We start from the raw sequence: 13044 nt of genomic DNA, 5'->3' as shown, positions 1-13044 counted from the left end.
CCTCTTCATCCATTTGTTTGATATAAAATAAAATAATCTTACTTGCTTCTCACAGAATGAGGCCAATAAGATAAAGAAGGAAGCTGAGGATCTGGACCGTCTGATTGACCAAAAGTTAAAAGATTATGAGGACCTCAGAGACGACATGAGAGGGAAGGAATTCGAAGTGAAGAAACTTCTGGAGGGCGGCAAGGTTGAACAGCAGGTCGGTTTGATTTGCAGGTTGCTCCATTCCTCGGGGCAAAATCTGAAACCGTCCAAGTGCAAGCCGTGTCTGTAATGTCACCACAGTAGCAGAGGCAGCAAAGCACGGCGTACTCAGAGCAGCGCCTGTGCAGGATGCCCAGGCACAGCCTGCTGGGTGCTGCCTGGCAGTGCCTGATCTGTTAGGAGAGAGGGGGTTCACCTTGGCTGGTTTGGCCTCTGATCAGCCCTGTGCTTGCAGACTGCCGACCAGCTCCTAGCCCGAGCTGATGCTGCCAAGGCTCTTGCAGAAGAAGCTGCTAAACGGGGACGAAATACCTTACAAGAAGCCAATGACATTCTCAACAACCTGAAAGGTATGAAAGGGTCAGATAACAAGGGTCACAGGGGCAATTTGTATGCTTCTTTTTTAAAAAATTTTAACCATGAGATTCTTTGAAAAATAATAGTTATCCCACTTATCTGTGAGGGATATATTTCAAGACCCCCCATGGATGCCTGAAACTACAGATAGTACCAAACCCTAGATATACATACCTATGATAAAGTTTGATTTATAAATTAGGCACAGTAGGCAATTAACAATAGTAACTACTAATAAAATAGGACAATTACAACAATATACTGTACTAAAAAGAATTGAATGTGGTCTCTCTTAAAATATCTTATTGTATTCCACATACTGCACGATACCCTAGGTTGGATAAAGTGATGATTCACATCGGAATGGTTTGAAATTTCTTTTTAAAAAAATATGTTTTTATTGATTTTCAGAGAGAGAGGAAGGGAGAGGGATAGAGAGATAGAAACATTGATGATATAGAAACATCATCAATCGGCTGCTTCCTGCATGGTCTCTACTTGGGATCAAGCCTGCCACGTGGGCATGTGCCCTGACCAGGAATTGAACCAGTGATCTCTTGGTTCCTGGGTCAAAGCTCAACCACTGAGCCACGCCGGCTGGGAAAAACTTAGGAGTTGTTTGTTTATAGAATTCCCTATTTAATATTTTTGGACTGTGATTAACAGCAGATAACCGAAACTGTGGAAAGCAAAATCACAGATAAGGGGGAAACTATTGTAGTAGAATAAATTCCGTATACTGTCATCCAGATTCAACAGTTATGATTTTCACTGCACTTAATTCATCCCCCAATATCCAACTTTTTAATCTCGCCCAGGATATATTTTTATTTATTGTCTGGGGGAAGAGAGGGAAACATCAATCTGAGAAATACCGATTGGTTACCTCCTGTATGCACCCCAACCGGTGATCAAACCCACAACCTAGATATGTGCCCTGACAAGGAATCGAACCTGAAACCTTTCTGGTGCATAGGACAATGCTCCAACTGAGCATCTAGCCAGGGCCCACTTTACTTTTTTTCTGAAGTATTTCAAAGAAGAAAATCAGAGCTCATGTCATCTCACTCCTGCACCCTTCAGTATGGGGGAAAAGGAAACTTTTTGGCAGGCTGACTTATTTAACCTAGATAAGCCTATTTAGCTGACCTCTCCTGGAAAATGGAGATGATCTTTAATTTTCTCTGCCATTTGCATCTCAATATTTGTGTTTTCTTTTCTCACCCAAATTTAAAAAAAGAAATGTTCTGAATGCACTGTGTGGTCCTGGATTTGTCTCTGATAAAGCAGCCACAGGCTCTATGAATACTAATGCTTGACACAAGGATGGTTGACTGTAGGGTCCCAGTGTCAGTGGGGTTGAGTTCGAGTCGCCGATCCCCGTCTCACTGTGAACCCTTGGGGAAATTACCTCTCTCTTTAACCCTCAGTTTTCTCACATATAAACATGGTACAATGCCCGCATCACAGACACAATAAAGCTCTTCACTCAGCACCTAGCACATAGTGGACACGAGGAAACCACAGTTTTTAGTATGGGTTGAGGTGGTAGTGATGGCGTGCCTAGCACTCCGCCTGAAAGTACACTTCTCGGGTCAGAATTTGCCTTCTGGAGCTAGATGTTCATTCCTCTGACTCTCCCGCCCCTAGAACTGTGCGCTTTGTTCTTCTGAGATTTCAGTCCATGCTGCTTTCATCTTCTCCCCGGACTTTCATTGTTTGTAACATAAAACCCAGGCTCAGCTCCCTGGAAGCTTCCCTTTGGTTTGTTGAGTGTCTAGTTCAAATGCGTTCCTTGAACTTGTTTTAGACTTCGATAAGCGAGTGAATGATAACAAGACTGCTGCAGAGGAGGCGCTAAGGAGAATCCCCGCCATCAACCAGACCATATTTGAAGCCAATGAAAAGACGAGGGAGGCGCAGCTGGCCTTGGGCAACGCGGCGGCGGACGCCACGGAGGCTAAGAACAAGGCCCACGGGGCGGAGAGGATCGCCAGCGCTGTCCAGCAGGTGTGTGTGTGCCTCTTCTCGAAACAAAGTCTTCGCTCATGTGTTTCTTGAGTTATTTTCCCCTTTCTTTCCAGACCCTCAAGAGCCCTGGGAAATTTTCCCTTGGCCTCAGTAAAATGATCTTAAGCTAACCTTGTCATTTTTTTTTTTTTTTTTTTTTTTTTTTTTACTAGGCAGTAGAATAGGCAACTCCGCTGATCTAGGAAGGAGAACCGTGGAAAGGGTCTTTGACTAAAATTTCTACTGTCTCAGTGGCAGGATCTGAGTTTGTGAGCAGGTAGATGGCTTCAGGGACCCATAGAGCCCCTTCCTACAAAAAAAAAAAAAAAAAAAAAATGAGGCTCTTCCTCAATCAGTACAGTTCTTTGACCTGGACTGTTGACATTTTTTTTTCAATCTTGTATAGAGTGCCAAGTCAATACATCTTTGAAGCTGCTCATTCAAGCATATTGGCCATACCTAAGCCCCACCTGTTTAGAATTCCTATAGCTGCCATTGCTGGCTTCTTCTACTCATTGTTCGGCTGGCTTTTTCCCTACCTACAGGTCAATCTACTTGTCTTATTAGGAGGATTGGTGCTGACTCTAATATTACATATTTGAGAATAACACACATTTTTAGTTCCTTTAGAACAGTCAGTTTCCGCTTAACTGAATTGTATGAAATATTCCTGTTTCAGGATTATGGTCTTTTTGTACATTATGATGAACTGCCAAGTAGAACAAGGCCAGCCTTGAATTGAAAATGTATCCAAGTGAAAGAATCTAATCAATATGATGTGGTGGAAAGTGTACCCCATGAAAATGTGCAGCATTTGCCAGCTGTGACCTCAACTAAAAATGGGAATAGTAGAAGACAAAAAATAAACGATAAACTCAATATGCAAGTCAACATCCAGTATAAACTACTGCCCTATTCTTTCTGGATTGTATTTTTAAGCCATTTGACAGGTTAATGTGGTGGGGTTTTTGTTTTTGTTTTTTAACCATTCTTTATTTTGTGCTTAGAATGCTACCAGCACCAAGGCAGAAGCTCAAAGGACTTTTGCAGAAGTGACAGACCTGGATAATGAGGTGAACAATATGTTGAAACAACTACAAGAAGCAGAAAAGGAGCTGAAGAAAAAACAAGATGACGCGGACCAGGATATGATGATGGCGGGGATGGTAAGCAACATTGACCTAGGTGCTCGTGGCAGAAAGGGAAGGGTATTTCATTAAAAAAGAGTCTCTTTCATATGGACTTCCGTTTTCCATTGTGTTTCCTAGTCAGGAATTGGGTTAGTAACTTACATAGAAGACCAAGAATTTGGATGTTCTGCCAGGTGGTTGCACAATTGTCCTGTCCCAAAGCTGCTCTCAGTTAAAATCGAAACATTGTTTTGCACATCTGAGGCTTTAGGGTATTTCACAGTATGTGTTTATATTTTTGAATGGGTAATTCATAGAGGGTATAAAGTAAAAAAAGGAACAAAAAAGGATGCAATGAAAAGTCAATTTCCATCCTACTGTTGTTCTCCCAGCACTTGCTCCCTTGAGGCAAAGACCCGCTTCTGGTGTAAAAGGACATTTTTTGAAGCTGGCAATCCATCCCAAACTTGCATCCCATTTAATTGTTCACCTTTTGTGTGATAACATCATTTGTAACCAAGTTGACTTGTGAATGCATAGCCCAACTAAAAACGGTTGATGCTGTATTTTGCTTTTGAAAGACTTTAATGAAGCCACAAGGAACATACTAGTACTCCTTCCCAGTTCCATCTGATCACAATCACAGGAATGATGGACATGAACTCATTTTGTTGTGCACTTCCAGTCCTGCTAAAAAACAGGCCCTTCACTGTGGGTCATTTTCGCCTTGGGATGGGAAGGAGAAATACTAGGCAGTTTATCTAGGTAGAGAAGACATTTAGGAAGTGATAACAGGAAGCATCCCTATGCATACACCCTGTTTTATTATGCTTTTTTTGATGGGTTTTTGTGGGTTTTTTGTGGGTTTTTTTGGATTGTCTTCATTTTCCGTAGCAAGGTGTGGCCCAACTGGAAATTCCCATCTAATAAAAATAGGTGTTTCTCATATGAGGGTCTCCGGATTTCATCTGTAATCTGGTTGTAGAAACATTCGTTTTAAAGCCGGTTGGAAGAAGAGGCCGTATTCTTTTCTCTTTAAAAAAAAATTTTTTTTATTGATTTCAGAGAGGGAGTGAGGGGGAGAGAGAGCTAGAAACATCAATGATGAGAGGGAACCATTGATCGACTGCCTCCTGCACGCTCCCTAGTAGGGATAGAGCCTGCAACCCAGGCATGAGCCCTGACTGGGAATCGAACCGTGACCTCCATTCAGAGGGTAGAAGGAAGTTTTTTGTTGTTGTTCCTTTCGGTAAATAACGTCTAAAGAGCACAACTCACCGTCACACACACTATCCTATCTACATTTTTATCAATCCTGAAAGGCCAGCATTGGGCCAGTATTGTGACTTGGTGGTTTGTTTGTTTTTTTAACCAAAAGAGCGCAGGCTCATGGCTATTCCCAGAAGGGGCAGCAGGGCCCAGGCAGCAGCATTCTCTTGGCCACAGCTCGGTCCTTCGTGCACAGAGCAGCCTGTGAAGGCTCCGGAGGAACGGCTGACTGTGATTTCCAGAGATTAATCATTGATTTGTGATTAATGGGAAGGTTTTTACCCCTTGCTTTTTTTTTCCTTTTTAAAATTTTGACATTGTTTCTATGCAAAAATTTTATGTTGTTTTGACCCCAAAACTAAGAAAACAATGATGTGGCAGGGAGCTCACAGCCGCTCGCTTGTGTCCTGAGAGATTTATTTCCGAGAGCATCTGTGCTCTGATATTTGAACACTTCCTCTTCCCTGGCTGTCTCCTGTGACTCATGCCCAAGTGTATTTATTCAGGTTTCCTGGAATTTTCCCAATTATATTTACCTTCGGTTGATTTTTAAAATGTAAATTGTTTTGGCCCAGTGTGTGTGAGCGTGCGTGTGTGTGTGTGTGTGTGTGCGCGCGCGCGCGCGTGCGTGTGTGCATGCATACATGCAGGTCGAGGAGACAGTTATAGAAGAGTGGCACTTGATTATGAAAGTTTCCTGAAGATAAGACATTTCTAATAATCAGGCTCCTAAGAGTGTCCTGAAGGACATGTTTTTGGGTCTAAAAATGTAGTTTTTGTGCTCATTCTTTAAAAATAACTTGTTTCTGCCTGATGGATTTTATTATGAATACAACCCCATGTGTTTTTGAGTGAGAGAGTGAAAAAAGGAGATCATGTTGATCTTTAAAATACAAACACAGTTAGTGTAGGCATACTGAGTGCCTATTCATGACTGTTATATGTATTAAAAATAGCAACATCCTCAACATGAAGATGTACCTGCCCGGTCTCCCCACCCCCCCCAAAAAAAACAAAACAAAAAAACGCCCTGCAGTGAGAGATTGAGGTTTTATGAGTTAGGAAAATTAGATTAGTTGGCTCACTGGGAAAGAAGTGCTTCAAGCAGATGAAAACATACTGTCAGGACAGGTGTATCATTTATCCTTTCCCCCCACAGGCCTCCCAGGCTGCTCAGGAAGCCGAGATCAATGCCAGAAAGGCCAAGAACTCCGTCTCCAGCCTCCTCAACCTTATTAACAACCTCTTGGAACAGCTGGGTGAGTAGCCGAAGCGTCCTTTAGGGAATCTCCGGATTCTTTGTACTGTTCTTGGGCTCTGATGTAGCTGATTCAAAAACAGAGATGATACATGATGCGAATATTGTGTGAACTGAATCTGGACTTTTGGTTGTATTAATCCAGTTAGTGCGTACAAGGTCCTTCCATAGAACCGGACTAGGCATTGAGTCTGACCGTGGTCCCAGGACTCAACAGAAGTTTGGAGACGTGTTGCCAGCAAGGGTGGCTCATTTACGATTGAGGTTTAGGATCCAGTCGCACAGTGCTTATCCTTCACTCATCCTGCTGGCAGTGTCTTTAGAGGATTTCAGTGATGCGATAAAAGAATACTTTCTAATGGTTGTGACGCCACTGCCTGGAATTCTCTTCCTTTGCCGATTGAAGGATAATCTGATGAGGTGACGCTTACATGTCAAAAGGAAAAAAGGCTTGATTTTTTTCAAGGAAATATACAGGAGACCTCTCTTCATCCAACTTGATAGAGAGCAGGCTTCCTATAAGACAGATCTCCTTTGTCAGTGGCCTTCATCATAAAGTGGGAAACTGTAGTCAGCAGCTCTGTACAAGGCACTCCATTCATTTCCTAGCCTTTAAAGTTTAGGCAGTGTTTTTTTGGGGGAGTGGGGGTATATTTTTTATCTGTCTCAAATGTCAAGAATAATAAACGATGTGCTAGCAGATGGGTTTGAAAATGAAAGTTAGCTAAAAGAGGTCGATTTTTGTGGAAGAAAGAGCTGGATTTTAAAGTTCGTTGGACTTGGGTTGGAATCTTTGCTTTGTTGCCCGGAAGCTGTGCAAACTTGGGCAACTTAACATCTGAGAATCCCTGATGTCACATGGCCTTGTGAGCAGTTAATCAAGTACAGCATGTCTGAAGTGCTGACTTTTGTGTGGAAGTCTGCTTTCATTTGTTATGGAAATAGTTCCTTTCCAAAGAACCTCTTTTTCTTGCTGGTTTTAAAGTGAAGCTTTGCCGAAATGATGTCATCATTTCAGCCCTGGCCATTTCTCACAGCACTCCTCATAGTGTCTGACTCCTGAGAGCAGGACATGACTCCCAGAACCAGCTCAACTTCCCTGGAACCTCAGTGCTGAGGCTTAGGGTTCTAGCCCATAGGGGTTTGTGTATATTAGATGGCACTGAAATGACACACAGGTTACGTGGAAAAAGTATCAAATGCCACCAGATGACCTTCAAAACCACAGCAAGGTTTAAGGTCCTAAGGCTGGGCACTTAGGAAACATTTCACAAAAACCATTTTCTCAGAAAATCCATCCAGCCCAGTATTCAGTTCATGTTCTCCCCCTTCCTGCCAGGTTGGGTCGGCGGGGTGCTTGGCTTGCCTTGAAGATGCCCTTGCACGACAGGGACAAGTCCCATTTGCAGGCCGCCTTTTCATAGTGGCAGTTGCGGGGCTCTGTGAAAAGGCCAGGGTGGGACTTGTGGAGTGAAGGCATAATCCTTTCTGAACATGTCTGTTCTCTTCTGGGTCCTCTCTGACTCTACAGGGCAGCTGGACACCGTGGACTTGAACAAGCTCAACGAGATTGAAGGCACCCTGAACAAAGCCAAAGACGAAATGAAAGTCAGCGATCTAGACAGGAAAGTGTCCGACCTGGAGAACGAAGCCAGGAAGCAGGAGGCCGCCATCCTGGACTACAACAGGGACATCGAGGAGATCATGAAGGACATCCACAACCTGGAAGACATCAGGAAGACCTTACCCTCCGGCTGCTTCAACACCCCGTCCATCGAAAAGCCCTAGTGCCTTCCCTCAGGGCTGGCAGGCAGGCAGTCCTCCGGCCGCCGGGAGCCACTGTGAGGCCGGGGCGTGCCTCCACACAAAGATGACATTTTCAGACCCCCACTTCTCTGCTGCTCGCCACCGCTGTCCTTTTGACCCAGGAAAAGTCACAAAGTTTAAGAGAAGCAAACGAAACATCGTGAATCGGGAACCAAGGGTTTTATCTAACAGAGTCTCTCTTCCACTTAACGGTGCTCCCTGACCCACACTTTCCCTTCTGAGTCGTGCAAGGACGTGTCCTTTCGCAGTGGCCTCCTCCAGTGGCGTGCGCACTTCGTGGGAACCCTTGCGGGCCAGGGCTGGGCAAGTCACCCTCCCTTTCTCACTGGTGCCAACAGAACCTCCTCCACCCCAGTCCTCTTGTTTCTATGAAGGAAAAGTTTGGCTGCTCATTGTAGCGTTGTGATGGCCAGTATAGCCAGCCTATAGCTAAAGAAAACGCATCCACGTCTCCTGACCCTCCTCCTTGTAAGCAAAAGTAACTAAACCTCCTGTGCCAAAGGTATTGGTCCCTTAGAAGGTTGAGAGCCATCACCACTTGCTTTAGCTACTTTGACACTGAGCCATCCCCGGGTAAGGATGTTCACGACAGTGTCCGGGAGAATGTGGGGCCGAACATCTTCTCCTCTGTTAACAATTGACTAGGAAGATCAACATTCTTCAGATCCTTGGGCAGCTGATCATTTCAGTCTCGATGGGCAGCTTGTACTTGCCACTAGACATCTTTTGATATTCCTGTCAATGGCATTTATGCAGAAGAAATAGGGATATGATAACCACTAAAGTTGTTATTTTTCCCCCCAAATCTGATTCTTAGAGCTTTGTGTTAGTGTGTTGGTATGGGAACTAGTGTTGTTATGTGGCAGAAAACAGTTGGTCCCTAAGAACTTGACAAAACGAAAGAAAAACAAGCCCCAGTCTTTTCTAGCGAAGGGATAAAACTTAGGTCAAGTTTTTATTGTCAGGATCCCATGTATCCATTTTTCTTCCATTGGGAAGAGATGACATATTTGATCCTTAGCCTCATTCCCACCCCCCCACCCCCCCCACCCCCCGACGTTCCCATCGTCTAGAATCCCTCAAAACACGTGTTTGCCAAATCCAGGTGGCAAATAACTTGCCCTCAGTAGTTCCTACAGCTGCCAACACCATCTAGTTCCTGCACTTTGTGATTTTAAACCCACTCCAACCCTTCCCTCTAAGTGTCGAGGGAAGACCCTTACGTGGAGTTTCCTAGTGGGCTTCTCGACTTTTGATCCTCAGCTCTGTGGTTTTCTTTTAAGATCACAGTGTGACAATTCCCTGCCACACGCCCCCTTCCTCCTACCAACCTGCCTTTGAGATTCATATATAGCCTTTAACACTATGCAACTTTGTACTTTGCGTAGCGGGGGGGGGAAAAGAAACTATTATCTGACACACTGGTGCTATTAATTATTTCAAAATTTATATTTTTGTGTGAATGTTTTTTTTGTTGTTTATCATGATTATAGAATAAGGAATTTATGTAAATATACTTGGTCCTCTTTCTAGAGCGGCACTGTCTGTTCACTTCTCTCCACTTCTCATCCCGGGCACAATGTGTCTGATTACCTCCGCCCCTTCCATCCGCGGTTCTCCGGATTGGACCTGTTCCATCCCTTTGCTCTTTGCCTTGTGTTTGCATCATGCCCGTTCTCTCACGCGAACATCAGCCTGCTTTCCTCCAGCCGCAGCCAGCATCCCAGTCCCTCGCCCCCTGCTCCACTGCAGCCCTGGTGATCCTAAACGGCACCACAGTGTTGCTCTTAACGCCTGCTCTAGAGCAGGAAAGCCAGGCTGCCAGAGGATGGTAGGGTGGGGACATTTTGCAGAAGGATATCTTCAACATCGGTGTGGCTCTAGCCAGGAATGAGCTACAGATGCCCGTTCTGCAATGGTTGGAGCTGGATGGGTCAGTCTTAGGAGAGATGGCGGAGGCGCTCCAAATAGAGTGGGAGAGCCGCCTAGCTCAGTTCTGCCCCTTCCCATCTCCCCTTGCGACCAGAGGTGGCTTCACGGGGCACACCCCTAAGCCTTCACTCTTGCTTCTCTCCTGCTCTCCCAGGACCCATGGCTCTTCCTTGCCAAGTTGTCACAGCAGTGTTTCCTAGCTAGTTCCTCTGGCAAAGTGGCGGTTTCCTAATAGACGTTGGGGTCAAGGTTGCAGGAAGAGGCCTGAGATCGACTGCCAGGGTAGTTTTCCATCCAGCCTCTCTGTCAGGGTCACTCCAGTGAGTCTTGGGCCCCGGTAAAATATTTTGATTCTGTTGTTGTTGGCTTTTTCTTTTCTCCTCCAACTGTGTGGTATATTTGTAAGCAGAATTTTATTTTTTAAATGAAAGTTCTTTATAAGACAATACCTTGACTACACCCCTGCAATATAGCCATTGTTTCATTGTATAGTTCCAGTTATCTGTATTTTACAATTTAGTACAATCGACAGGGTGGCTGCTGCGGAATGCTGGGTGTCACAGGGGCAGAGACAGCTGCTCCCTGGGATTCTGTTTTTAATTCCAAGTGTGGCCCTTTCACATGTGCCTTCACCTGAGCTGTTTGCCTTCATTTCTACAGTCTTGCTCTCCAGGATGGTGAATAAAATGCAACACTTGGCAATTTTTATGTTTTAAAAAACCAGTATTTTATTTATAATAAAATCTGAATATTTGTAACCCTTCATATTTGGTGCGTCTTGAGTACGGCGGCGGGGGTTGGGGAGCATGAGATGTGTTAAAAGGTGTTTACTTATTTTCATAAGAACAATCCTCTGTGTGTGTGTGTGTGTGTGTGTGTGTAAATTTTTTTCTCTTACCCTTCTCAGATTGGGGTAGTTCGTTATAGCCCACTGGTTGGCAAGCTTTTTCTGTAAAGAGCTAGATAGCAGATATTTGTCTTAGACTTTGCAGTCCAGACAGTATCTGTTACAACCACTCCGCCATGGTAGGAGAAAGGCCACCATGGACAGCATGTGAACAAATGAGTGCTGCTGCTGCATCCCAGTAAAGCTATTTACAAACACAGGCCATGGGCCTGCCGTCTGTAGTTTACCCCTGGTGTCATCTCAACACTCGGTGAATGACTACTGAGGACTATTTTTAAGTTCTTTGGGCTTCCTACATTAGCAGCTGTATGTAACAAGTTGTTTCGCCTTTTGAATACTCACATGTCTTTAGCTAATGATGGTTTCTTCAGATGATGAGAAACACCCAAACACCTGGAATAAAAAGAGAAGGGGAGTAAATAATGTGCTGGACCAGCAGGCCAGGCGTTGCTCATCGTACCTCTGCCCGCCTGGAGGGCTGAGCCAGCTGGAGTCACCTGAGACCAGGTGAGCAGCGTTGGAACTACAGAGACAGCAGGTGGGCTTTGGTTCGCTCTTCAGTGCTATTGATAGCCCCGCATCCCTGTGGAGGACGCGCCACCTTCCCCGTCTTCTGCATCACTGTAACTTCGTAACCTGTAATGAAAGGCCTGAGCACTTCCCTTTCGACTTCCTCCCTCCGAGAGCTTTAGAGGGCACGGGTTACTAGCTCTCCTACACACCTCCTCTTAGTTTGTTTGCAGGATCCGGTTCAAATACAAATATATCCTTTCTAGCGACTGTCCGCGGGATGAGTGGGATTTTTAAAACGTGCTCCTAAATTCCTTTTGTTTCCACAGTTTCTGCAAAGTTGGCACCAGCGTCATGCGATCCAAAGAATCCCCAGAGGCTTACTCCTTAAATAAGCATCGTAGTCCCGGTGAATCTGAATTCACCAACTCCGTCCATGAAGCTTATGGTGGAATAATGCCGAAGAAGACCCCTGGGACCAAGGGGTCCTGAGGTAGAAAAGCAGGTGGCACCTTCTTCCTAAGGTGAGGAAAGTCCTGGCCCGAGGAAACATCAGATGTCCCTAGGCCCATAGCTTATGGAAACAAGTGAGAAATGGTCAGTGGCAGACAGTTTTGCCCATTCACACTAAGTAGGTCAAAAGGAAGTGAGTATTCCTCGTTGGAGTGAAAAATAAGAAACTTCCTAGTTAGTAATCTCTCTCTCAGAGGCTCCCCTGGTTCAGGAGTCGCCAACTAGCGTGTCCTATATTCGTACTGAGTGTCCTGGAAGGATTGCATCTGCTCTGCATGAATAAATGACATTCTAAATGCATGCTTAAGAAAGGGAAATATTTAGCAGAAGTCCAAAGAAAAGCTTCAAAGTCCCCGATTTGCAATTCAAATCTGAGAAAGTCCAACATTTCGTGTTGTTATAAAACCTCCATGTCGCCCTAGCTGGTTTGGCTCAGTGGATAGAGTGTCGGCCTGTGGACTGAGGGGTCCCGGGTTCAATTCCGGCCAAGGGCACATGCCTGGGTTGCGGGCTCAGTCCCCGGTGTGGGGTGTGCAGGAGGCAGCTGATCAATGAGTCTCTCTCATCATTGATGTTTCTATCTCTCTCTCCCTCTCCCTTCCTTTCTGAAATCAATAAAAATATATTTTAAAAAAAAAACCAAAAACCTCCATGTCTTTGCTGTAACTCTTCTCTCTGCCTAGAACATCCTTCCTTTCCTCTCCCCAATACAGGAAAGTCTCCTGTGTTGAAACTAGCCACTCCTTCCTGAGGTCCACTACCCATCCCAGCCGTGTTCTGTCTCCTAGCACAGCCCTTGGGCACATTTTATTGATCAGATGTTCCACCCACCACCCCCTCCCCAAGACCCAGGTCTGTATCATTCATAGTCACATCCTCAGGGCTGGGAGGTGTAGTTACTCAGCTTGTGTCGATGACATGAACATAGTCATCCTTCCTCATCTGCCTTTTCTCCTTATTCTGTTACTTTTCCCCTGCTGTGAGCAGAGAGGGAGGTTTAGAGATACTTGTTAATGCCCTCCCTTGCCTCCTTCCAACAACATTCTGCTCCCTCAACACACTCATCTACGCAGGGATTTGCAGGACGATAAGCAAAACCAACTGTTGTCTTTCACCAAATG

General features: G+C 45.0%; 1 protein-coding gene across 1 annotated transcript in view; it reads left to right on the top strand.

Annotated features, from left to right (window-relative positions):
- The window catches only part of LAMC1 (laminin subunit gamma 1), a 105742-nt gene extending 94984 nt beyond the window's left edge, over positions 1-10758 (top strand). Inside the window, exons 23-28 of the mRNA XM_036342250.1 lie at positions 56-205; positions 446-560; positions 2378-2577; positions 3585-3743; positions 6136-6235; positions 7766-10758. Coding sequence (XP_036198143.1) covers positions 56-205; positions 446-560; positions 2378-2577; positions 3585-3743; positions 6136-6235; positions 7766-8022 — 981 coding nt within the window. The 3' untranslated portion in view covers positions 8023-10758. The remainder of the gene's footprint in view (positions 1-55; positions 206-445; positions 561-2377; positions 2578-3584; positions 3744-6135; positions 6236-7765) is intronic.
- Positions 10759-13044: the final 2286 nt, after the last annotated feature.

Source organism: Myotis myotis, unplaced genomic scaffold (genome assembly GCF_014108235.1).
Source record: "Myotis myotis isolate mMyoMyo1 unplaced genomic scaffold, mMyoMyo1.p scaffold_m19_p_18, whole genome shotgun sequence".
Lineage (NCBI taxonomy): Eukaryota > Metazoa > Chordata > Mammalia > Chiroptera > Vespertilionidae > Myotis > Myotis myotis.
The sequence above is the reverse complement of the archived record's forward strand: the minus strand, read 5'-3'. Positions and strand labels throughout refer to the sequence as shown.